Genomic DNA, 23,574 nt, shown 5'->3' on the forward strand with positions numbered 1-23,574 from the left:
AAAAGAAGAGATTTAGGTAAAAGAAAGAGTTTATCTAAACTTATTTCTCAGCTTATTTTTTCTCCAGAAAGTCCTTCTGCTGGGGAGGCACTTTAAAACACCTCAGCTTTGGCAACGGCAGAGGTTCGAAGTACCTTAACTATCCCCTACCTGAGACCCAGACCGTCAGACAGCAAAAGTAAACCTGTATTTCCTCAGACAGTAAAAGCAAATCTGTATTTCCTCACACAGCCACACTGAATTTCATTTAGCTGCTTTTAAATGTAAATCTTCTTTAAAGGTTCTCAACCAAGCTTTGACACCATCTTCTCCTCCTGGTGCCCGAGGTACCCCACTGAAGAAGTTCTTTGCTATAGCCTTATAAGGGGAGAGGAAGTCAGAATGATTTCTGTAATTGTAAGTCATGTTTTTCTGCTAGTTTTTATCCCCCTCCTTCCATCTCTACAGGCTGTTGCCTGATCCCTTCCTCTTCGATGCATGCTTATTTATTTTTCATGGCTGCAGTTTTACCAGCTGTGATTTGTACTTACGGCCGCTGGTTACTGCTTCCTCTCATTAATCCAACTGCGCAAGTGTCACCTCCATCACGTTATTCTTGCTCAATGCGAAAATTCTGCTAAAATGTTATTTCACAGCATCTGCGTGACTGTACTGTGCTCAGTAATCATTTTGTTGGTTTTTCAGGAGTCATAAGGAAGAAGCAAGTGTCTCTGCTTTCCACTTTGACACACACGCTCCAGACGACAAGGTATCTTGGTGAGGCAAATAAAATTGAAGTAAACCTCCCAGCGTCATTTCTTCCCCATTTCGCAAAATGAAATAGGTGCTGTCTGGGGAGACATCTCCTAAAACAAAGCTTGTCCAGATTTATGGTTTTAGGATGGCTGCATCCACCTCTGCATGGGAAAGTCTCCTGCATTTTATACCACTGAAAATGAGTTCCACGCTTCTAGCTTGAAAAGCTATGCGGCTTTTAAAATTCCAAGTGTTAGTGTCTCCCACTGGTTCCCTTAATGAGCCATCTGAGTTATTTTACGCAAGTTTAGTGTCTGACAGTTGTGGTTTTGTTTTTTTTTTTCCACTCCAGTTCTCAGAACTGCACCGTAATGCCTCACCAAGTGCTTACAAACAGGGCTTTTCTATGGGTGAGAGCCTAGCCAGATGGCAAACTTTGCTTTTTTCCTCCATCTTAAAACAAATCACACATTTGGCCAAAATAATGGGCAGCTGGGGTGCTGTCTTTGTTTCCCAAACAGCACCCAGGGTGACGGGAGCAGGGCTCCCTGCCCTGGGCAGTCCCAGGCTGCAGAGGCAGGACACGTGTATCTTGGGCTCCCACAAATCATGCTACACAGGGTCTCACGTTGATACATACGTTTGATTTTAAGCATCCCAGTTGGAAAACTTGGATGCCACCATTGACAACATAGCTAGCAAAAATCTATTTAACTTTTTTCAAATCACTTCCATGTGTACATACCGGAATATCCATCCAGAAGAGAGATGTACAAACCCTATGCAGTCCTGTGGCACAGCACGTTTTTCTTTTTCCTCTCAAAATGCAAGGCTGCAGCCCTGCAGCTGAGTAGAAACTGTTTTGACATCAAAGGGAGCATGACAGAAAGTCATGGAGATCACGCTTCTGGGGAAAAAAGCAGAGCTACCAGAATAAAGGCAGAGTCATTCCACTCTCTATGTAATATTCGCAGTCATAAATAAGTAAAGAAAGGAGATTCCAACACAGAAAGTGGTTTCTAAACTGAAAGGTATTCAGCATCTTCCAGAGGCTGTTAATCTATGGAGACCTTGTCCTCAGGGTTACCGAGGCAACTGCTTAAAGCCTTGTGGACAGGCATCCTCTGCTGTCACGAAGCTTTGCCCAACAGCTCGTTGCATCGGTGCTCAGCAAATACTGCACCATAATTGTGTGTGTTGTAAAACCAACGGGCAGGCAAGCTCCAGACCCTCTCTGCTTTAGGACACGGTGCCAAGCGCTTCCACAGTCCCTCTCCGTCAGGACGTACACCTCAACACACTGGTGTGAGGGCAGCAAAGGTGGCAACCCGTGATCTCGACTTCATCGTTCGACTTTTCTCCTTCTCACAAATTATCGCAAATACACATCCAGGCTGTCTTCCACGCTTAGAGAGGCTGTGGCATTTCCATCCTTGGAGATATCCAAAACCTGACTGCAGGTGGCCCTGGGTGAGCTGCTGTAGGTGACCCTGCAGGACTAGAGGGTCTCTAGAGATCCCTGCCAACCTTACCTACCCTACAGAGGTCCTCCCCACCCAGCTACCAGCGTTGACTACACGCCATTGCTCCAGAGGAGTGATGTGAGCTGTGCATCCATAGGGGACTGACTTCTTCCATCCAGCTCTGAAGGCAGATTAAAGCAAGCAGCAATTGAATGACATATACATGCTGCACTCAAAACTCACCTCTACCTCCGTCCAAATTTCCTGTCAAGCCTGCAGCTGTTTCAAGCTCCAAACTCTAAATGAAACGATCGTCCATTAACCCGTCCCGGGCTCCAGCCCCGCTCTGAACTGGCCGAGCCACCAGAGCGAGCAGCGGGCTCAGCCATCTTCCCTCGCTTTGGCCCATCTCTAGGGAAGCGCATCTGCGCCTTGCCCTCAAACACAAGGGAGCTACACCGCGGGCCTCTGCCGGCGCCAGCAGAACGCCTGCTTGGAAAGTCTGGCTGCAGATGGTGCCAAAAAAAGAAGTGCAATTCACACCCTCGCCTCAAAAGGGGAATAAGTGACAAATTTGGCTCTGGTCCTGCTGCCAGCTGTAAGCCCAGGCTGGGAAAGTTTTTTAAGTAATGCTTATGATTTAAGAGAATGATGGTTATTATGTTTCTGGTAAAATGAAAGACGGACTAACAAATAATCTGTGTGTTGTTCTACGTGTTATTAAAATACAAGTTTATGATCCTTTTTAGAAGGAGAGGCTACTGTAATTCAACACAGAAAAAAGGTTGTCAAGCGATGGCTGTTTGGTGCCATCCATTTTTCTTCCTCTTATATTTTAAATGGCCCTTCTAAAATTATAATAACATTTGCTGCATTAGGTTAGCAACAAATTATTTGATACACAAACTATCCTTTCCCTTCTCCCCACAAGTTGAGTAATTTTTATATTTGTTGTTTTTTAATAAGCAACCTTGTGAAAGCTTGGCTTTTGGAAGAGTATGCCCCATTTACTGCTTATTTGATTTGTGGGTGTAATATCCAGACTCGGCGTGCAAGCACATGGAAATGGGTAATGCATGGACAACTTCGGCATGGGAGCACACAGATCCCTGCTGCAAAACCCAGGTGTATTGCTGCAGCTTGCTTTGCACCTTTGTTAGGACCATAGCCAAACGCTCTCTTCATGCCTCCTGCTCAGAGCATCTCTGGGTTGAGCAGTACAGAAGGATGCGAGGGGTGATTTGTGTCAGCTACCAGACACATACGGAGAGGAGATTTGCAGGATCTCTTCTGCCCGAGCCTGAGGAAATCTCTCCCGACAGCCGGGATGCTGCAAGAAGGGATGGGGGTCTGGGGACCGCTGAGCCCATGAGCGGTTTGAAACCATGCCCCGCACTCCACCAAGCATCCCCAAGGTTTCTTACTCCGGCCAAATACTCCCAGCTCAGTGGCTGTGGCTCCAGCACAAGCTCATTAATCACACGTAATTAAACAGCAATCACACTGATTCACCAACTGCACATGGACCTAAATACTCCACAAATATTCCATGACTGGGCAATTGCTAATTTACTGCAGACACTAAGTAAATTGGATTTGCTAGGCTATTACCTCCTCGTGGGACACTGCAGAAAAGGCTCCGTGCAGCAGCAGCAGCACACCCATACTTGGTATTTTTACTTTTAAATGAAAGAAAATCCTATTAGGTTCTTTTAACTGTAAGTCTTAAGATAACGGTGATCTAAAAGAATACAGATCATTTCCCTAAAAAATCAAAGTTCTTTTAACTTTAAGTCTTACGATAACGGTGATCTAAAACAAAGAGTACAGATCATTTCCCCAAAAAAATCAAAGATGAGGAGGGCTGCTGACACACAAAAGATGTGACACATTTGACTCCCTTTGTAATTCCACTGCCCCAAAAGCTATTCATGTCTTAATATTCCCACAACAGCAGCGGCTGGAAGAATAGCTTGCTTCCGAAACATTTAATTTTGCAGCTGCCTAAATACATCAGCTTTAACTTTCTAGTAGACAAGAGTTTCCACTTAGCCTAAAAAACTTTTATTGAGCTTCCCATCTTTTTTTTATGTATTTCCAGTCTGAGTGTTTAAAAAAACCCAATTCTTAAAAAAAGATCTAGAAAAGAAAAGCACGCATGACAGATCCTAGCAGCAGAGTGCTAGACTTCTTTTTTTAATGTATGGGTTTAAAATTTTTTTTTTTTTTTTTTTTTTTAATCAGTGTGACAGATCTGAGAACATACCCAGTATAGATCAGCTCAGAAAATGAAACACACGATGAGATGAAGAATGATATGGACTGGACTGGTCGACAAACCACACTATTACCAAGCTGCCCAGGAAACACCAGCTCTGAGGTTTATTCAGGCAGCTCCTCCAGCTACGCACAGCCTCTGGACTGTGGGTTATCTGAAGAGCAGCTGCTCTCGACAGCGTTTAATGCTCAGTCTGGGACCTCAGTGGGGTTCCAGTGCTCCCCCTCCTTCCCTCCAGCATGCCTGGGAGCTCCAAAGGTGCTTGTCATTACTTGGATTCCAGATAAGAAACGCAGCATCTGGCCATACAGCTCTTACTTCTAGGCAAAGCCTCTTATTTTCAAGCAAAGCTGAAACAAAATAAGGGTTGAACAGTTCCTACCACCAGCTCCACCGCTGGTTAGTGCCTCTGCTGCGTCAACCATATCTACCTCTACAGAAGATACAGTCTGCAAGAACACTACTTATAATATTGCTTGTCTTTGCCAACAATAATTTTTCAAGTACTTTGTAAAAGGAGAAAAAACGTCACTTCACAAGATGGGGATGAAGAAGAAACACTGGTGTGCCTGGGATCTGGTACCAGAGCCTGTGATACACTCACTACGTCATCTTGCCTCTGCACGCATCAGGCCTGAACAGTCCTGCTGAAGATATCACCATGATATCACCACTTACTAATCAGTCACCATGAAATCACTACTTCTGAATCCACCCAAGCTATACATTTCAGCCTTTTTTTCTCCTCTACATCTTAAACTGGGGAAGTATAAAACCCGAAATCCTCCTTTATCCATGGACGTAGTAAGTTGACCCTTTTATTACAGGGAGGAACTGCGATTTCGCTACATTTTTAACCTGTCAGCCTGGGCTTGTTGGACATCTTCCCAACTCCAATGGCACAGCATGTCACGCTCCCTCATGCTTTCAGCGCCTGTCAATCTCACAAGTTTTAATACCTTTATCAAGTGAAGCTCCAGCCATGTGGTAGAAGCTCAAAGCCGTGTCCACGTCATTTATGTTCTTCAGAAAAGTGAAGAAGCTCTCCACCTCCTCAAATGTCAGCCCCTAGGACAGAGAAAAGACAGTCTTACCACGTGGGAAAAGGAGATTGTGACACCACCCGCTTTATGAACAACAAAGTCACTCATCAACCCAAAGCTGTAGCCAGAGGGGAATTCACTGCACATTCAAAACACTGCTAGCCTGGGGCTTGAGGAGATGGTTTGCAACCTGTACTTTTGTTAACGGCCCCACCAGTCATGCAACGGGAAGAGACTTCCCCATGCACGGTGAGCAGCGGCAGAGACCAAAAAGGCTTTCTCTGGGCCTCGCTCCACAGCCAGCTCTTGCCTAGAAGAGCAGACACACCATAAGCCTGTGGCTGGAATGCAGGAGACCACTGCACAGTCTCCCCGAAGAGATTCAGGGATTCCTGAGGGGGATCCACGCCTTACCCAGTGTCACAGAAGGTGACACTGCAAACCACAGCACAAATAAATGTGCCCCAGTTAGCTTTGCTGCTGGTAGTGGGATGGCTGCGGGGCTGGATCGCTGTCTGCTCTACTTCCCAGCACAGTCGCCCGAGGCTTGGCTCACCCTGACACAGGTGAGCGTGTGCTCGGTGAGCACCTACAGCCAAGCACCCAGATAGTCATGGAAAGGCGTCCTGAGATCCCCCTACGCTGGCACCGCTGCATCCCAGCACAACTGACGGGCAGGTGGGGGATAAGAGACACGCTCCTCTCTGCACCGACCTGACCGGCGAGGAGCCCGCCGGGAGAGCAGCTCCGGGACCCCTACCTGGTTACAGCACACAACACAACACCCGATGTTATCCACCCACTGAGCGCCAGCACAACTGGATCAGTGCTGGGACAAGAGCTGCAGCCTCCAAACTGCCCCGCCACGGTCACAGCCCAGAGCCTACGGAGGAGGTAAATCACCACCACAGTAATAACCACTCAGCTGTCCTCTCTGGAAGGGATAAATCAGCTTGTAGAGAGGAGTGCAGGTTCAGGCTCCTCCTACCCTGTCTAGCACGACAGACTGATACAGCAAGATACTAAAAATCCCAAATGCATAACACAGCATGGTTTCATGTTCTGGATGGAAGAGCACACATTCAGTGGGTACTGTCAAATATAGATTTATAAAATCCATTGTAACTGTGCTCAAATTCTTCCCAACAGCATCTAATCAGGGAAGAAGCCACCTATCTTTTTTTAAAAGAAAGAGCACATTTTTTACGATCTTCTCATACAGACATGGTGCCTCTAGGATTATAAGCAGAAGAATTACAGAAAATTTGCAGCTTGTTCTTATCTTTGCTGTAACCGAGTGCGTGGCAACGCACCACTGATGTATGTTGCACAGCATGCACACCGACAAAAGCAACAGCAGGCTTTGTCAGGCCTAGATTCATGGATCCAGACCACCAAAAAGGATGAGACAACAAAGTGCACATGTGGACCATGGATCTGAAAAAAAATCCCCAGTTACTACACAGGGAGCTTTCTTTAAATGTATACCTGTTCTGCTCCCCAAGCAGTATGCTAAAAGATCTATGGCAGAATTAAATAAAATACAGTCCTAGCAAAAAAAAATAATCACATAAATCAGGTACTTCTGCAGGAAGTACTGCAAAGATTTCTCTGTTTTGTACAACAGATCTAGAGGATAAAAGATCTTATCAATTCAGACACTCATCCGGATGCCTCCCTGCTACGCGTTTCCTGATTGATATGCTCCTGCCTGGGAGCAGAGCACTAAAAATGTGGAAAGCCTGCAGGAACCAGGAGGCATGCAGCCACTTTCAGGCCAGCAGAAGACACTGTGCTGTGGTTTAAATGCTCTGTGTGGGACAGCTGAGGTTTGCAGTAGTGGCCACAAGGCATCCCAGCAGCTATTTTGTGCAAAGAGCCCCAGCTTTGCATTTTCTTGGAATTTTCCAGCACAAAATGGCAGATGTCAAGGCCAAACACTGATGTCCATGCAAAATGGCTCCTTGTTTAGTACCAACACTGCAGTTGCTATTGCTTCTGCGGGTAACAGGGAGGGTTTACATGCTTATGTACATAAACTTGTGGTCCTTTCACCAGCTGAAAAAGCAAAACCAGTGATGTATTGGGGTATCCTACAAATCTGGGCTTTCATGCAGACAGAGATACTGAATCTCTGTAGAAAAAATGCCATCAGTATTACAAAATTTAATATTTCATTGATGAATCCTATAGTTGAGGCTGGCATCAGCATTAACTCCTTTCCAGCTACTACAATAAAAATAAAATCAGTGACTGGGACAGCCTCCGGCTTGCACCAACAAGTTGACAAATGAACGATCACCTTGATCAGTCAGAAGTCTGAATATGGCAATTTCTCTATTCCCTGTTGATGTGTTTGTTGGTGCTGCTTGGCTCTTCGTAAGTTATTCACATCTCCAATGAAAGACCAATGGATGTTTCCATTAAATAATAGAGGCTTGTGTTAATTCGGAATCACAAGAAATTGTGTGTCTGGAGAGCACTATGGTAGCAATTATGGGATTAGGACGATCACTTCTTTCAAGGCATTTGTACATTTAGCTGTTGATGCATAAGCCTGAGTCCTTTCATCATTTGAGTAATATTGGGAAGACATAAGCAGGCAGACTCCCGAAACACATATCTGCTTGCAGCATGCATCTTACGACAGCTCAAACGCCTTCTGCAAAATTTAGGGCTTTTCACCTGGAAAGCCAGGTTTCAGCCGGGGAGAATTACATTTCACTCCCACCCTCTGCCATCTCAACAGAAAAATACGCTACACAGCCCCCAAAGCACGTGTAGGAGATGACCTGAATCACTGGTTTCTCAAGAGTCAGCTTGATTTTCTAGTGATTAGGGAGACACAAACCAAATACCTTGCTTGTAAATACTACCAACAACTCAAGTCCTTTTTACTAGCAGAAAAGCAGCTGTGTAAGTATAACTTCAGAGTGAGGATCATAAGCAATTTTAAACAGAGTGTGGCAGTTCCCTGAATATACACAGGAGTTCACGTATCCAGTGTAATACGGGATTTTTTGTCAAGAAAAATAAAAATGAAAGCAGATTATCAATTAATACAAGAAAACATGCCATTCCTAAAAGCAGTAATGTAGAATAACGATGTTGGAGAATGGCTAAAGTTTACACTAAAACCAGAGATTTCATGTTTTGGAGGCTGCTAGGGTTACCTGGAGCAGAAAAGGTAATTGCATCAGACAATGAAGATGATGCTTGGCCGACTTCACAAGAAAGCACTCACAAGGTAAATAGCATTTTGAAGGTAAAGCTTACCGGGTAGGTTTGGTACAATCACTGCCATTCTCCGACCAGCATCACACTACTAAAACTATTTTACTTCCACTCTTTGGAAAGCAAAAGCAAGTCTAAGCCCCTACTGCTCTCAGCGTAGAGGGGATTTACAACAGGTTAGTGAACTGTACAGATAATGCTACTACGCTGCTGTAAGAGTAGGCTAGTGAAGCGTGAAAAGAAGGGATTTAGGGAAAATGTCTTCCTGCAAAACATGTTGGCATTGTAAACCTCTCTGACCTAACAAGGTGGTCAGTGACTGGAAAGCACTGCAGGATAAATGAAGTGGCTGGGTGCCTTTAACGTCTCTTTGAGGTCTGGGAGCTCAAAGGAGAGCAGTGGATCTCACTGGCTCTGCTCCCTTTTTATACAAAAGGAGTAAGGCAGAGCCCGACCTAAGCAGCTGCTTGCTCTGCAGATGTCTGGGTTACAAAAACAGAAAAAAGCAATGCCAGTGTTGAGCTTCTGTAGTTTCAAGTGGGAGAACACTCTCTGGCTTAACACTTCATTCATTTACAAAGAAAACTTTGCAACCACATCCCTGAATAAGTTATCCAGAAAGCTCAAATGGCAGTTAATATGATTCTGGTCACAGCAGTCCTGTTTCTAAAGAGATGGGGAAATTTAAGCTACATAAAAACACTGACAACTGCACCAGGGTGATCCCATAAAAGTATGTAAGTACATTTAGAGACAAAGTGCTGCACAGAAATCTGCAAGGAATATGACCTTCTAAAATATCCCAAGGGAAAAAAAGAATCCCACATACTTTCAAGAAAATGTTCTCTTGTATAAAAGACAACGCAAAGTTAGGCACCAGGCTGGATTCTCTGTGAGCTAAAACCTGCTGAAGCGGAGGATTTCAGCACCTGATTTCTCTAGCTCTGCACAAGTACTGACTTATAATGGCCCTGGCTGCAAAAAAAGGCTTATCTGCCTCCAGTGCAAAGTGGCTGGAACTTCTTGCATCCTTTATATCTCCTTAAACCATTAAATATCTTGTTAACAGAGAGGCTGTCCCATACCAGGGTTTTGTGTGTTTCATTCCCCTGGTCTAAGGAATCATGACTTTTCCTCCAATTCTGTTTCTTGCAAATGTCATTTTTGTCCTATTCCCCAATTTCCCTCCTTGAAAGTCCTTGGAAGAAAGAAAAACAAAGACTTGCGCTGAATCCAGTTATCCGCAAACAGAAACACAATCTGGCTGATTTGGGGATGAGGAGTAAGGTAAAAACAAAAAGTTCTTCCTCTGCTACAGATGTCAGGGTCTTGGCTTGCACATGAAAGGAAGAAAACATCTGCTGTAAGAAACCTTCCAAAATAACTCCCTCTGCCTAATTTCTCATACACCCAGGTACTGTTCAATAATGTATGTGTGTGTGTGTATACATATATATTAAGAAAAACCCAAATCACAGCAAAAGAACCGACAGTTTGGGAACATTAACAACAGAGCTGCTATTTTCTGTTAGACACAGTGAAGAATTTTTTCCACTAGAAAGCAAACGATTCCTGTTAAAACTCAATGAGAGCAGGGGTATCGGAAAAGCCGAATCTGCAGCTTCTCGCTCAAAAATCAAATAAACAGACACAACCTTGGAAAGATCAATGGTCTTATTTAAGCCAGCAACAAAGCGCCTGAGAAGTCAGATTTCCAAATATTAACATGCAACACATTTCAGCTCTGATGACACATTGACTCCTTCTATTCACAACGGTCTATTAAACATTGAGCCTGTTTTACTACAAAACCTGAGGGAATCTGCAAAAAAATGCTCCTTCTGGCACGCCAAGGCCATGAGAAGCTGCAGGTACCACCGCTCCTCTGGCAGGAACGCAACTCTGAGTGCTGCCTTTTGGCTCGCTTCCAGTTTCCTCCACTTTTTAATTTTTTCGTGTTATTTGCAGTTAATAGAGATTTATTAGTCTCTGTGCCCCGCTGCTTCAGTATGCCCAAGTTCTCCAGCACCAGTGAAAGAGGGAGAAAATGGGAGGAAAAAAGTCACTGGGGTAGCTTCATATGAACCGAGGATTCCTGCACATCACAGGAGTCCAGTTAAGGCACCAAAAACAGACGAATAAGGACTAGACCCTAGCCAACACTTGTGTTTGGTAAACACACTTTGCATCACACAAGTTAAGAAATAAACTCCAGTTCTGATGTTAGGGAAAGTGGCTCTAGAACTGGCAGACCAACCCAATAGTCAGTCAGAGACTTTCCATCCATTCTCATTTGGGTGAATTGGTTGTTTACAACCTAGTTTATAAAAGAACAATCCATCTTTATAGAAGCAGATGTGAAATTCTAATACTGAAGTAATTTAGCAGCCCATACTTGACTTACCTGATAAAGCACGTCCTTTTGGTATGGATGTCTTATTCCAAGGTCTCTCACTAAATTAATAAGTGGAGGATCTGCAACCTTATTCCTCTCTAAATCATAAGTAATTCAAATAATTTTTCATGTAAGTTCATAACTAAGTAATAAACTGCCCAGTTGCAGCACCTGATTAATCTAAGGTCGAGTCAGTAACTAGGAACACGTCTTCAATGTTTATTTTGGCTCCAGACCCAGGGTGCCATCCAGCGAATTTAAATTTTGAAAAATACAGCATCCATTTTAATAGGGACAAGCCTACACCCCGATCTGGACACTGACTGTTGCTCTCCCACCTCTTCCATCTCCCTGCTGCTAGCAAAGTATTTATCACCCGCAAACTCAGCGTGTCTCCCTGCACTGCTTAACAAGGTGCAGGTGCTTTTCTTAAGAAGATGGAGATTGCTTACTCATTTCTCAGCATAGTGTGGAATGGCTGCACCCACTGCAACTTCCCAAATTTGCCACCAACACCACTGACCTCTCCGTCTTGGAAGTGCTTCTTGAGCTGCTTCAGCATGACGGTGAGCTTCTTGGACTGCACCCCGCTGTAGGCCAGCAGCATGCTGCCGAACTGCCGCTCTGTAATCCGCCCCTCCACTGGGTCATGCCGCTCAAACTGGAAGGGGGGGGGGGGAAAACAAAGGGGAGATGAAAACAAGGCTGTGCAGCAGAAAGCTCCATCCAGGGTAAGGGTGCAAAAGGGCACTGTAATAAAAAAATGAACATTGCAGGAAACACTGCTGAAGGAGAAAGCCTAACGCATTTGAATACTCGCTTCCTCTAAGACTATCTCCATCAATAAATCAACATCTTCCCTATGTGCTGTTTCTTGCACAACCTATAGAAGAAGTCTCTGTATCTTGCCCTCCTGGTTTTATCTCACAGGGGGACAGCGTTTGTAGAGCTGGACTTGAAAAGGCAAGACAATTACTTTAACTTAAAACCAAGCTAGTGTCCACAGGTGTCCAAAGTGGTGAAAAGCAAGAACAAATACTAATGTGTTCTTCACAGGCACTTCCAGCTTCGATATCTGAATAAGCATCCAAAGAATTTGACTGCTGCAATGACATTTTCTGTTTGATCAAAAATCTTCACAGCTAACCTGCACGTGTGTGCTTAGAAGAAGTATATGTAGGAGTGGTTCCATGATTGCTGTAAAGGGGGATGCTGATTAATAAACCAGGAAAAAAAAATCTTGCAAAAACTAAGTTTCATTGTAGCTCTTCTCTGCTCCAAGCCCTGTAGAGGTGGATTCAGCACAGGAAAGTTCATGGGGGTCTCCAGACCTCACCTTCCCCAGTTCCAGTAAGTTCTCCTTGTCCTAAGCCCCTTCAAGACCCTTAAGAACGCTGCTGTGAGGCCCCTGCAGATGTTCCCACAAGTCTTTCAGCAAAGAAAGGTCTTCTCAACTAAACCATCTCTCCAGCCCCAGTTTATGTTCTCCTGGCTTTCGCTGCAGGGGAGAAGGCAAGAGCAATTCTCCCAACTTGGGAAGCTGCAGGGTTTGAGCACCATGTCTCTGCTAGATGAATAACGCAGATTTCATCTTTTCCTTTTCCATCCACCTCTTTGTGGCTCTAGCAACATCAATGTTAGACTTCAACTGACTTGGTTTCACAGATCTCAGCAGTCAGGATCCCTTATCTGATTTCCATCAGGTTTATCAGGAAACATATGACCTACACTATAGCTGATCACAAGCCAGAAGATGACATTTAACAACAAAATTAATTTTTAAACTCCTACCTAACAACTCAGTACCACTGACTTGACATTATCTTGCTTGGTGAGTTAACCATTTCTGCCTCAGCTGCTCTTCTACGCTTAATTACACAACTAACAAAAAAGCCAGCAAGGCACCCGACTGAGATCAAGGTGTGGAGATGAAAGCTGGCAGATCCACCAACCTGGCTTTCAATCCGTGTGCAGGCAGAGCTCCGGACATGGCTGGCTATATATGATGCAATACATACGTTCTTTAGCTACACTACGTAACAGCTAGGCTGCTTGTAAATGAGCTACTACAATTTCCATGCTAATGCAAAGTTGGGGATAAACATTTTTTTACTTATTTGCATATTGGCCAGACTTTTGCTGGTTTTCCCAGTGGGACACCAAGTGATCCCTACTGCATTTGAAATGCATGAAGCGCCAGGGCTGGAGGGGTTTGGAGGGACTACACTGGCAGGAGGCAGCTCCCAACTGGACAAATTGTGCTTCTTAGCACCTCGTGCTTTCGCTTGAGCGGCCCACGCAGTATTTTGGAAGAAAAGCTGGCAGTTTTTACTGTCGGCTGATACAGACATTGGGATTTACTCATGAGGCAAAACACCAGCCTCTCCCTGTTTTGGGTGCTGGGGAAAGGAGACGGAAAACTCACTTGGAGGAAAAGTATGTGTTCTTCATTAAAAAGCAGAGGCAGTCCTTTCCGCCACGTTTGAAGAATGCGAAGAAGTTTTACAATACCCAAGAGACACAAAAATTTGCAGTCAGTACTTTTTCAAAAGCAGTACCAATGCTTTCTTCTACTGTAATATTCCTAATTTCAGCACAAAAGACACAAATCAGTATTCTTCTACCAACCGCCTTCAAATATCCCAAGTTTTAGTAGAGCATGAGATGGCATCTATTCTTAAAGGATAAGAAACGGGTCTGAATATCTCAAATCAACCTTGTAAGTGGTGAATATGCTCAGACAAGTCTTGAGTCATCAGCGGCGCTGAGTCTAGTTGGAGGCTGGTGACAAGTGGTGTCCCTCAGGGGTCAGTACTGGGCCCAGTCTTGTTTAACTTCTTCATCAACGACCTGGATGAAGAGTTAGAATGTACCCTCAGCAAGTTTGCTGATGACACCAAACTGGGAGGTGTGGTAGATACACCAGAAGGCTGTGCTGCCATTCATCGTGACCTGGATAGGCTGGAAAGCTGGGCAGAGAGGAACCTGATGAGGTTCAACAAGGGCAAGTGCAGGGTCCTGCACCTGGGGAGGAACAACCTCATGCACCAGTACAGGCTTGGGGTGGACCTGCTGGAGAGCAGCTCTGTGGAGAGGGACCTGGGTGTCCTGGTGGACGACAGGTTAACCATGAGCCAGCAGTGTGCCCTGGCTGCCAAGAAAGCCAATGGGATCCTGGGGTGCATCAAGAAGAGTGTGGCCAGCAGGACAAGGGAGGTTCTCCTTCCCCTCTACACTGCCCTGGTGAGGCCTCATCTGGAGTACTGTGTCCAGTTCTGGGCTCCCCAGTTCAAGAAGGATGAAGAGCTACTGGAGAGAGTCCAGCGGAGGGCTACAAGGATGGTGAGGGGACTGGAGCATCTCCACTACGAGGAGAGGTTGAGGGAACTGGGCTTGTTCAGCCTGAAGAAGAGAAGGCTGCGAGGGGACCTTATAAATGCCTACAAATATCTGAAGGGTGTGTGTCAGGAGGATGGGGCCAAGCTCTTTTCAGTGGTGCCCAGTGACAGGACAAGGGGCAATGGGCACAAACTAAAGCACAGGAAGTTCCGTCTGAACATGAGGAGGAACTTCTTCCCTCTGAGGGTGACGGAGCACTGGAACAGGCTGCCCAGGGAGGTTGTGGAGTCTCCTTCTCTGGAGATATTCAAGACCCGCCTGGACAAGATCCTGTGCAGCCTACTGTAGGTGACCCTGCTTCGGCAGGGGGGTTGGACTAGATGACCCACAGAGGTCCCTTCCAACCCCTACTATTCTGTGATTCTGTGAGTCAGTGTCTAAATGCCTGCCGGTCCTCTCCTCCTGCTCTGCACTAAGGAGCAGGCATTGCGCAGTTCCAAAGGGTAACGCAAGCAAGGCAGCTCACTGCGGTCTTGCAGATGGGGAAATAAAAAAGGGTCAATTCCTCACAGATGTGTTTTTGTAACTAGGCATTCAGATAGTGGTCAGATTTGCATTACTGGATGTAAAAGAGACCAGAAATGAAAAATTAGAAACTCTTTTCATCTTCATTTTTCTCCTGACATATCTCACACAAAGCCTTTTAGTGCCAACTTTAAGATAAGAAAGCAGGATTATTCTCCAAACAGCACACTGAAGAAGTCTTAAAAGCAGCACGATAATGAAACACATTGTTTCACCCCAGCTTCCCTCTTTCTTTCCCATTTTCAGCCGTGACCCTAAGATGTTCAAGGCTTTTGACCCCCTGCTGCTGTGGGGGGTCTCAGCAAGCCCTTCGCTCCCCTCGCTCAGGCTTTTCCAAATAAAAGATGATGAAACACACCTATGGTTTAAGGATTACCTGGGGAAAATAGGTACATTAAGAATAATGTTGTAATTTCCAATCAATGTTTGCAGTCATGCAGCTGGCACAAAGGCAGACAAGCCTGCTTTAAGTGGGATTACTTGTAAAATTCGATGCAAACAAACTTCTGCATCCCCAATGTCACTATTGAAAACTGATAAACTAAGTTATCTTACTTAGTGGCACCTATTACTGAACGTTTATAGTTAGAGAATACGCAATGGGGAAAAATGCTTATTCCTCCCATGATTCACCTTCTCAGCTTCTGGTCCTCAGGGTTTTAGGGGTTTCCTTAGTGGAAAGCTGCTGGACTGATATGTCTGCATAGCCACATGACAAATTCTTCCCCCAAGAGGTGCCTGATGCCACTTAGCACCTGCTGATCCTTTTATATTATGAAAACAAAGAGTATTGGCCCAAAAGTTTCCTGGCAGGTACTACTGGCACACTTTCAACCATCATTCATGCAAGAAAAGGATGGACAGAGGTGTAGCAAAACAGGCAGACTCTGGGTTTCGGCAGTCTGGTCTAGACCAGGCACCAGGGATTCTTCTGTACTACAGGGAAAATAAAAATCAACAAGTGCTATTGCATCAGCTGGAAAAGGCACAAGCCAAGGCAGGTGGGGAAAGCCCTTTTGGATGCAAACCTTTCTACAACGTCTGTTAAAAATAACTCCAGTATTCAAGTACGAGGATCTCACCAGCTCTCAGCAGTAGTATCAAAAAGTGGAGCATAATTAACATGCTGATGTTTGCAGTATTTTTGGTGTCTTGCAAAATTAACTGAAAATGGAGTGGAGCGCCCATCCTACTGCCATAGCACGAGTCTCAATCACAACAGCAGCAAGAGTCTCACCTGCAGCAGACCCACTGCATGAAATGAAAGAGCTTTAGTCTTTTGATTAAATACACAGCTGGGAGAGAGTGTTAGACAACAAAATAAAGACAATACAAATCTAAGATGAGGGAACTAAAATAACTTATTTATACAAATCTCTTTAAAGTACAAAATCACCTGTGAATAAACCAACTCATTCCTCCTCCTTGCGGGCTCTGAAACTGGTTCCAACTTTTAATTTCTGCAGGTGGTCATCAGGTGCAGTGACAAATCAAAACACCATATAAATATTATTCACAAGAAACAAGAAAGCCTGAAAAACATGGAATTAATGCTTCTTATTCTGGGTTTATCTTGCTTTAAAAAGAACACCTCTAACATTAACCGAAACACTCACAGATGCCTCAAGTAAATTCCTGGCAGCCAAGTGTTATGCCCTCCCATACACAGGCACACAGCAGTGTAAAGGCCAGCCTAGAAAGGGGCTGGCAAGCAAGAGCTGGTCAACAAGCAGTTTCCAAATTCAAATATAATCACCACTGAAATGAGAAAAACCAATGAAACCACAGTGATGGGTAAAGAAGTTCCAAACTTGCCTCCAAGCTAGTGTCAGATACAATTAAATTCATTACAGAAGGGATGAGTGGGTAATATCATTTAAAGATGATGCAGAAAAATAAAAATTTTGGTGAGAGAATTCTGCCTGTTTTTTTCCTGATGTATCAGCAATCGCGTTGATTCATGAAGAAACTTGGCTTCAAATGATTTATGAGTGGAAAAACCTTGATTTCACATTTAAAAAAAAAAACCCAAAACACACAACAAAACAAACAGCTATACCTGACACCCCCATTCCCACCTCCCTGTCTGGGAGCAGAGGTACCGCATTGCATCTGTGCTCTCCTGCCTTCTTTAATGTCTTCTGGCCAGCCGAACACAGTTCGCCTATCGTCTCGACTTGAAAATGAAGGAGGGTGCAAAGCCTACAGTAATTTTTCTTTCAGTACTCAACACACAGTCTATGAACAGTGTTAAGTGTTAAACCCCCCCAGGTATTTGAAAAGGCAGCAAAAATAGTATGCTTTCCCAGGTAATCACAATCCTTTGCCTTTAGGCATGTAACATTACTAATTGAGCTCTTTTTCCAAACCCCAAACTCCACAAGGATGGGATGCAGGGCAGAGCATGCTGAGATTTATTACAAGCAAACCAGTCTTTTGACAGCCTTTTTCCCTTTCATCTATCTTAAAGAAAGCAAAAGCACAGCCAAGGCAATCACTCAGCTGGCATCACAGGGCACCAACTGGCATGAGATGGAGCAGGTCCCGCATGAGACTCCCACCATCAGGGAAACCGGGAAAGGAATAAGCAGGTGGTCCTACCCCCTACCGAACCGCAGCCCCCAAACCTATGCCTGCAACACAGATGGCCAGCGAGTCCAAGACCTCCGGAGCAGCTTCCACCCGCAGCCACTTGGTGCCAGCAGCGGACTCTGCATCTGCACGCTGGCAAGGATACAGTAAATCATGAAATTTAACACTCCCCAGTGTTCTTCCTGCAAGCCAGGATGCCCAAGGTGCTGAAGAAATTAGCCTAAAATATAATAGGCGGTATTTTGAAATTGATTAAAAGCCAAGGTGACATGCAAGGAAATCAAAGCCATTCACGGGAGGGTAAGAAGGCAGGCGAGACGGGACACAGCATTTCAGTCTCCCACTGCCAACCTGACCCAGCTTCATGGGCCCAGTCCCAGTAGCCAGTCTACCACATTAGGATACTTTCTATAATCATTTAAAAGACTACTCATAATCTTAAAAATGTGTTAAATACCTCCCACCACCCAAAAAAGCCCATGAGCCAGGATGGACATCTTCATGTTGCTCTATAAGCTGAAATGGGGGCAGGTTTCCCTCTTGCTTAGATTTCTGTCTGAATAAATAACCCTACCTCTCTTTTCTTCAACGCATGGAGGAAAGGCTTCATCAAATGAGGAGAGCAGAAGGCAAATAAACATAATTTTTCTCTGTTTCCACATCCCCTTAATTGCGTAACTTTTCATAGAAAGGCAATACAAGGATCCACCATAAACCGACAGGTCCATAATCCTTCTGCCTCCAGACTTCACAATTTTATCCCCTACTAACCCAATCCACCTTCTCCTGCAGGACATCAAATGGCAGCTTCTGAGAAGCATCCAGCCTGAACCAATTCAGAGACATCACCACAAGAAATATCTTTATTAAAAAACCAAAAATGCTGGAACTTCTTGAACACAGACATTGGTTTCCTTTCACGTCTCCTTCTGCTGTCACCAGCTGCAAGGCTCGCTGCCAGGAAATGAAGCAACTCTGAAGCAGCCATTTGGCACAGGCAGGAGGACTTCCTCTGGGTCCTCCTTAACTGTGGAGACAGGGCATCGCAAATGCCACCACAGACTTGGACCATCGACCTCATTAATGCAGACTTCTCTTGTCTGAGAAACAACAGGGAAGCCAGAAAAGGTCTTTTAAGCAGAAGGTTTAAGGTACAAACAGCATCACGTCTCTGTGAGCACGGACCTGCAGCCCTGGTGCTCTGTAAGTCGCAGGGTGAGGGCTGAATTGCCCCTTCCAGTTCAGACTCAGTTTGGGGCTGGACACATGGCTTCGGCTCCAACACTGCGGTGTTTTGGGAAGAACACGTAAGATGAAACTTTGATCTGCCCTTAGGACATCCCTCCTTCAGAAGAGGGTCAGACTTGGATATCAGATGCTCTTCAGGGGAAGTCACCTCATTTCAGCGGACTCCCTTCCCTCTTTAAATTTGTCACAACGAATAGCATTAATGTGCAAAATTTCTACCTAAAACCCCAGTGCTGAACCCTCTCTCCTTGTAGATTGCAAATATAAAGAACTGCTTAAAACCAGGGAGTTGTATATTTTCATTGCTGCTACCACACCAAACTATGCTCAGGAGAGCAACACCAGCTCCACAATTGCTCGGGAAGGGATGCCAGAGGGACAAAAGCTTAGCATCACCGTACAGTCTGCAAATGGATGTAAAAACCTCATGCTTCAGAAGTGGGACTTCTTTGTCTTCCTAACTCAGCATCACATTTTCAGTCTGTACGCTGAATGGTGGCTTATTTTGGTTTGCTTGCTTTGTTTGCTGAAGAAGATTGTTAAAATAACCATCACACCCTTCCAGTGGCTGCACTGGGCATAGATTCAAATGGTGTTTAAGATCAACCAAAACCAGCAAGAGCCTCAAAGCCCATCGACACAAGAGGGAAACACCCAGCTCTAACATGACACAGCACGATGAAAACACAGCTCGGACTTTGCTAAAGCAATGCTGGAAGAAAATGCTGTAGCACCTCCCATGCTGTTTGCCGATTACCTCTGTGGTACAACTCTTAAAGCAGCCCCAAAGCGACGGGATGGGGAAATCAGCTTGGTCTGTGCTTTGGGACTTGAATCTATATTCCCCGGACTTATCTTACAATGGGAATACCAACTGCTGAGCCGCACGGACGAAGCGATACTCTGCGCTGCTTTTTTTGCAATTATGCCCATTGCTATCAGGGCACAGGATCATCTGAGAGTTACTGCATGGCCTAGCTAGTCTATAAGCACCTGGAAAGAGTACAAAACATGGTCACAGTTTTAAAAGGGATATTAAACAAATACCACAAAGCACAGAGTAATCCTGCTGTGCAAGAATCAGGATCTTCAACTTACTAGGTTTTCATTTTTCAGAAATACTCCCACACCCATCTTCTGTAAATTTGACGTAAATATTTTTGAATTTCAAAGTAGCTGCAAGCAGGCATCACCAGCAATATAGTTTCTGTCCTCTTTAAACATTCATATTAGCAAAATACCCACCTGTATTTTCAGACTCTTCAACTTTTAGGAAGGCTTCTCCCAAAAACCAAACTATGTATTCCCTAAAGTCCCAAAGCAAGCATCTAAAAAAAAAAAAACCAACATGTGTGCCATTTCTTCTTTCTGATTGAGATAGCCAAAAAGAAAAAATCTACAAGGACTTCTGGATGGAGTGAAAGGTGTTAAGGGATGATTTTTGAGCTTATGTATGCTGGCTAAACAAACATCAATAGCAGAAATATGGCTAATACCAATTCTGTCAGGTTTAGCGGTACTTGAAAAAGGTGACCTGTTCCGAGAGCTACGGTGTGCGTAATAAGGACCCAAAAGGGTCTGGGATATAATGATTTGTAGGGTAATATTCAGATTCACAATATATGACCCTCTAAAGTGGTATTTGCTCAAAGCTTTATTTGACAGGCTGTAATACATTATTTATCTGCAAACTACTGCAGCACTGGCTCTGTTTACTGTTCTGGAGAAGCAGGCTGCCAGGATCGCTTGTCAAGTTGTGTATACAACTATGACAGGGGAAGGAAAAAAAGAAAAAAAAAAAAAAGGAGGAAAACACTGTACATTGTCCCAGAAATCTCCTCTGTCCAAAAAAAAAAAAAAAAGATATATATATTTGGGAATAAGCTGTAGTGTTTGCACAGGCACCAAAATTATTGCTAAATAAAGCAAGTGAGGCAGAAGTTTCTAAAGACTTCTTCTTTGGAGAGATCAAAGCTTTCAAAAAATAATTTATTTTTTGTTAATTATGCTGAAAGGTTCCAGTGCATATGGATCTAAAACACTGGGTTTTGCAAGGTGAAACCCAACCTGCTCCAGATACAGCCTGACGCACTGCACGGGCAGCCTGCAAAGAGCAACCGGACATGACCAACAAAGCCCAATTACATTATTTGTTAAAAACCAGTCAAAAAAACAGCTCTAAAGATTATCAGAGCTACCAATGGTGGGAGAAATGCAAATGGAAAGGATGTGGAAGAAGAAATGCCAAACCCACACTGAACCGTCATGCACAGGCTGTTCCGGGCATCACCCTGCAGTGCTGGGCAGCACAAGCCCAGGCTGCCCAAGAAAGTCGGTCCAGAGCTGGATGACCCATACAGAGAAGCAAGCCATGACCACCATGACCGCCTCCAATGCCCAGTGCAGGCCGAGAGGCTCCCTGCCTGCAGTGTTGCAGCAGCTCCTGCCCCGGCACTCTGCATCACCGGCTGTACGGAGCCAGCATGCTGCCTACTGCTGGTGGCGGTCCCTGCTCCACCGGGGATGGGCAGACAGCACCGCCAAGTCCTCAGCTTTGGAAACCACTCCTGAGACTCACAAAACTATCCAGAGCATCTGAAATATTTAGTTGCCCATTAAGTTCCTCCCCTACCTGATTCTCTGGATCCAAGCGCGGGTTGTACAGCTGGATCAGGTCAGGAAAAATACTCCCAGTGCTACCAGCGGCACCTTGCTTCTCTTTATCTTAAAAAAACCTTACAAAAGAAAAGAGAGCTATTTTCACACGAGAAAAATCCAATCTTGCAAATGCTTTCCCTGTTCGCACTTTCCCTCTGCTCTCCAAGAGCAGCTTAAGTGAATATGTAGCAGCCAGGTTAAAAATGTACATCTGTCAGCAGCAGCACAATCCCACCAGACCAGGTGTTTGATAGATGCTTTTGAGGTTTCATTGACCTTGCCATGTCACTGCTGCCTGCAAAGGGAAAAAAATTAATTCCAATCACCAGCAATTTGTTATGCTTTAATGAGCAATATAAAAAGGTTATGTAAAGATGGCTGCACCTGAAATTCATTCTCATGAATTAAAATAATTTCCTGCCAGCTCTGAAAAGATCCGTTTTGAAATTTCATATGGTGAGGGGATGGAAGGAAGGAAATCTTAAGAGGAGGAATCAGTAACACTAAGGGGAAAGGACATGGCTGATAAATCAAAGGAGAGCACGTGCCTGACTTTGAGGATGGAGAGGAGAAGAGATTAGCAACCACCTCCCACTGCTGCTCTTTAGACCTGGCTCCATTACTGCCACTCCTGCCCTTGACAATGCTCCTGGTACCTTGGCGCGAGAAACAGAGTGGCTTTTCCGTCCTACACACTCACTGAATGAGCAAAGAGCAAAGTTCATAAACCATATGAATTCCTGACCCTCCCCTGCAGGGAAACCCATGGGACAGCAGAGCTGCAAGTACCCGAGCCAAACCATTACTCCGAAAAACACAAACAGAAGTCTCCATGGAACTGATACACACAATTTTAGTAAGAAATACAGCGCTCTTACCGCAGAGTTTATATTGTTTCTGCTTGACCTTGGTGGTCAATTCCCCAAGAAAAAATAAGTTTGCAACAGTTTGATTCAGCCTAGCAGGGAAAAGGGAGTGCCTGCGTCGTCCTGCCACATCCTTAGTGTACCAACAGAAGCAAGGCCAGGAGATGGAGCAAAGCCAGCAGTGCAGAACTGCTCTGTCTTGGGAGCTTGAAGGGAGAAAAACGAGGAAGAGAACGGAAGTGTTTGTCCATACAGCAGTAGGACGAGGCAGAAGTCAGATACCTGCTACAAGAATTGCTCGTCAGATACTTCCCAATCCCTGATTTTAGCGTGCTGTTATCACGCGGGACTCGATTTGTAGTTATTTTGGGTCGTGCTTAAGCAACTGGCTGACATTCTCACCCAAGGAAGCACAGCAAGTCTGTCTGGTGACAGATGTTTCGTTTTCTTCAGTGATTAACAAGACACTGCCCACACTCCCGCAGTCACTGTCCTTGAGGGTCCACGGGAAGATGGAAAACGCGCAGCCCTAAATGTCTGCTTTGATTTCTGCCAGCTAACCGGGACACTGAAAATGCCTCAGCAATGAATCTGCAACAACAAAACAAGCCACAGATGCTTCCAAGATGGTTCCTGCCTTTCCTGCCTTGCTAACAGCACGAAACCCTGCGCGTGTGCTGAGCTTGCCAGACATGAGCTAGTGCTGGTCTGAAGCCTTCCTCTGTAAGGGGCTTACGCGCCCAGGTACGTCACCTAGCTAACGCAGCCATACAGCTGCAGTCCCGACATGTCCACACAGACATCCCCAGCCTCGTGCCCGTCAACTTTTGGGACTACCTGGCTCTTCGTTAACTGAATTGTGTGCATGTGAACAAAAGCATCTATGCTAATTAGGTTATCCTTTCTACTTGATGGCCTCAGCAATACAAAACTCCACACATACACTTCTGGCCATGTGATTAATCAAAATACCACTCTGGAGATTTCATTTGCAGGGGTCCTACAAAAGGCTCTGCTGCCTGCATGAGCGCAGGGCTCAGCGCGCGGCACTGTGGGAGCTCGGAGGTGGATTTACACACACTTCATAAACCAAAGGAGCCTGTTGTTACAGAGCAAAACCCTCTACTGCTACTAACGA

The 23,574-nt window shown here is 44.9% G+C and overlaps 1 protein-coding gene and 1 long non-coding RNA gene across 5 annotated transcripts in view; both read right to left on the reverse strand.

The window, feature by feature from the left end:
• Positions 1–23,574, reverse strand: part of MICU1 (mitochondrial calcium uptake 1) — a 114,401-nt gene that overhangs the window by 4,968 nt on the left and 85,859 nt on the right. For 3 of the 4 annotated variants that reach the window (XM_075423188.1, XM_075423186.1, XM_075423187.1), the window contains 2 exons: positions 11,672–11,809; positions 5,436–5,544 (listed from right to left, as the gene is read on the reverse strand). In XM_075423188.1, coding sequence (XP_075279303.1) covers positions 5,436–5,544; positions 11,672–11,809 — 247 coding nt within the window. The remainder of the gene's footprint in view (positions 1–5,435; positions 5,545–11,671; positions 11,810–23,574) is intronic. The other variant, XM_075423189.1, reaches the window with a different exon arrangement.
• On the reverse strand, positions 16,475–21,862 carry LOC142361628 (uncharacterized). Its single transcript, XR_012764268.1, has 3 exons — positions 21,545–21,862; positions 20,158–20,240; positions 16,475–16,604 (listed from the first exon to the last, which is right to left on the reverse strand). It is a non-coding gene; the product is annotated as an uncharacterized LOC142361628 (long non-coding RNA).

This window comes from Opisthocomus hoazin, chromosome 6 (assembly GCF_030867145.1).
Source record: "Opisthocomus hoazin isolate bOpiHoa1 chromosome 6, bOpiHoa1.hap1, whole genome shotgun sequence".
Classification (NCBI taxonomy): domain Eukaryota; kingdom Metazoa; phylum Chordata; class Aves; order Opisthocomiformes; family Opisthocomidae; genus Opisthocomus; species Opisthocomus hoazin.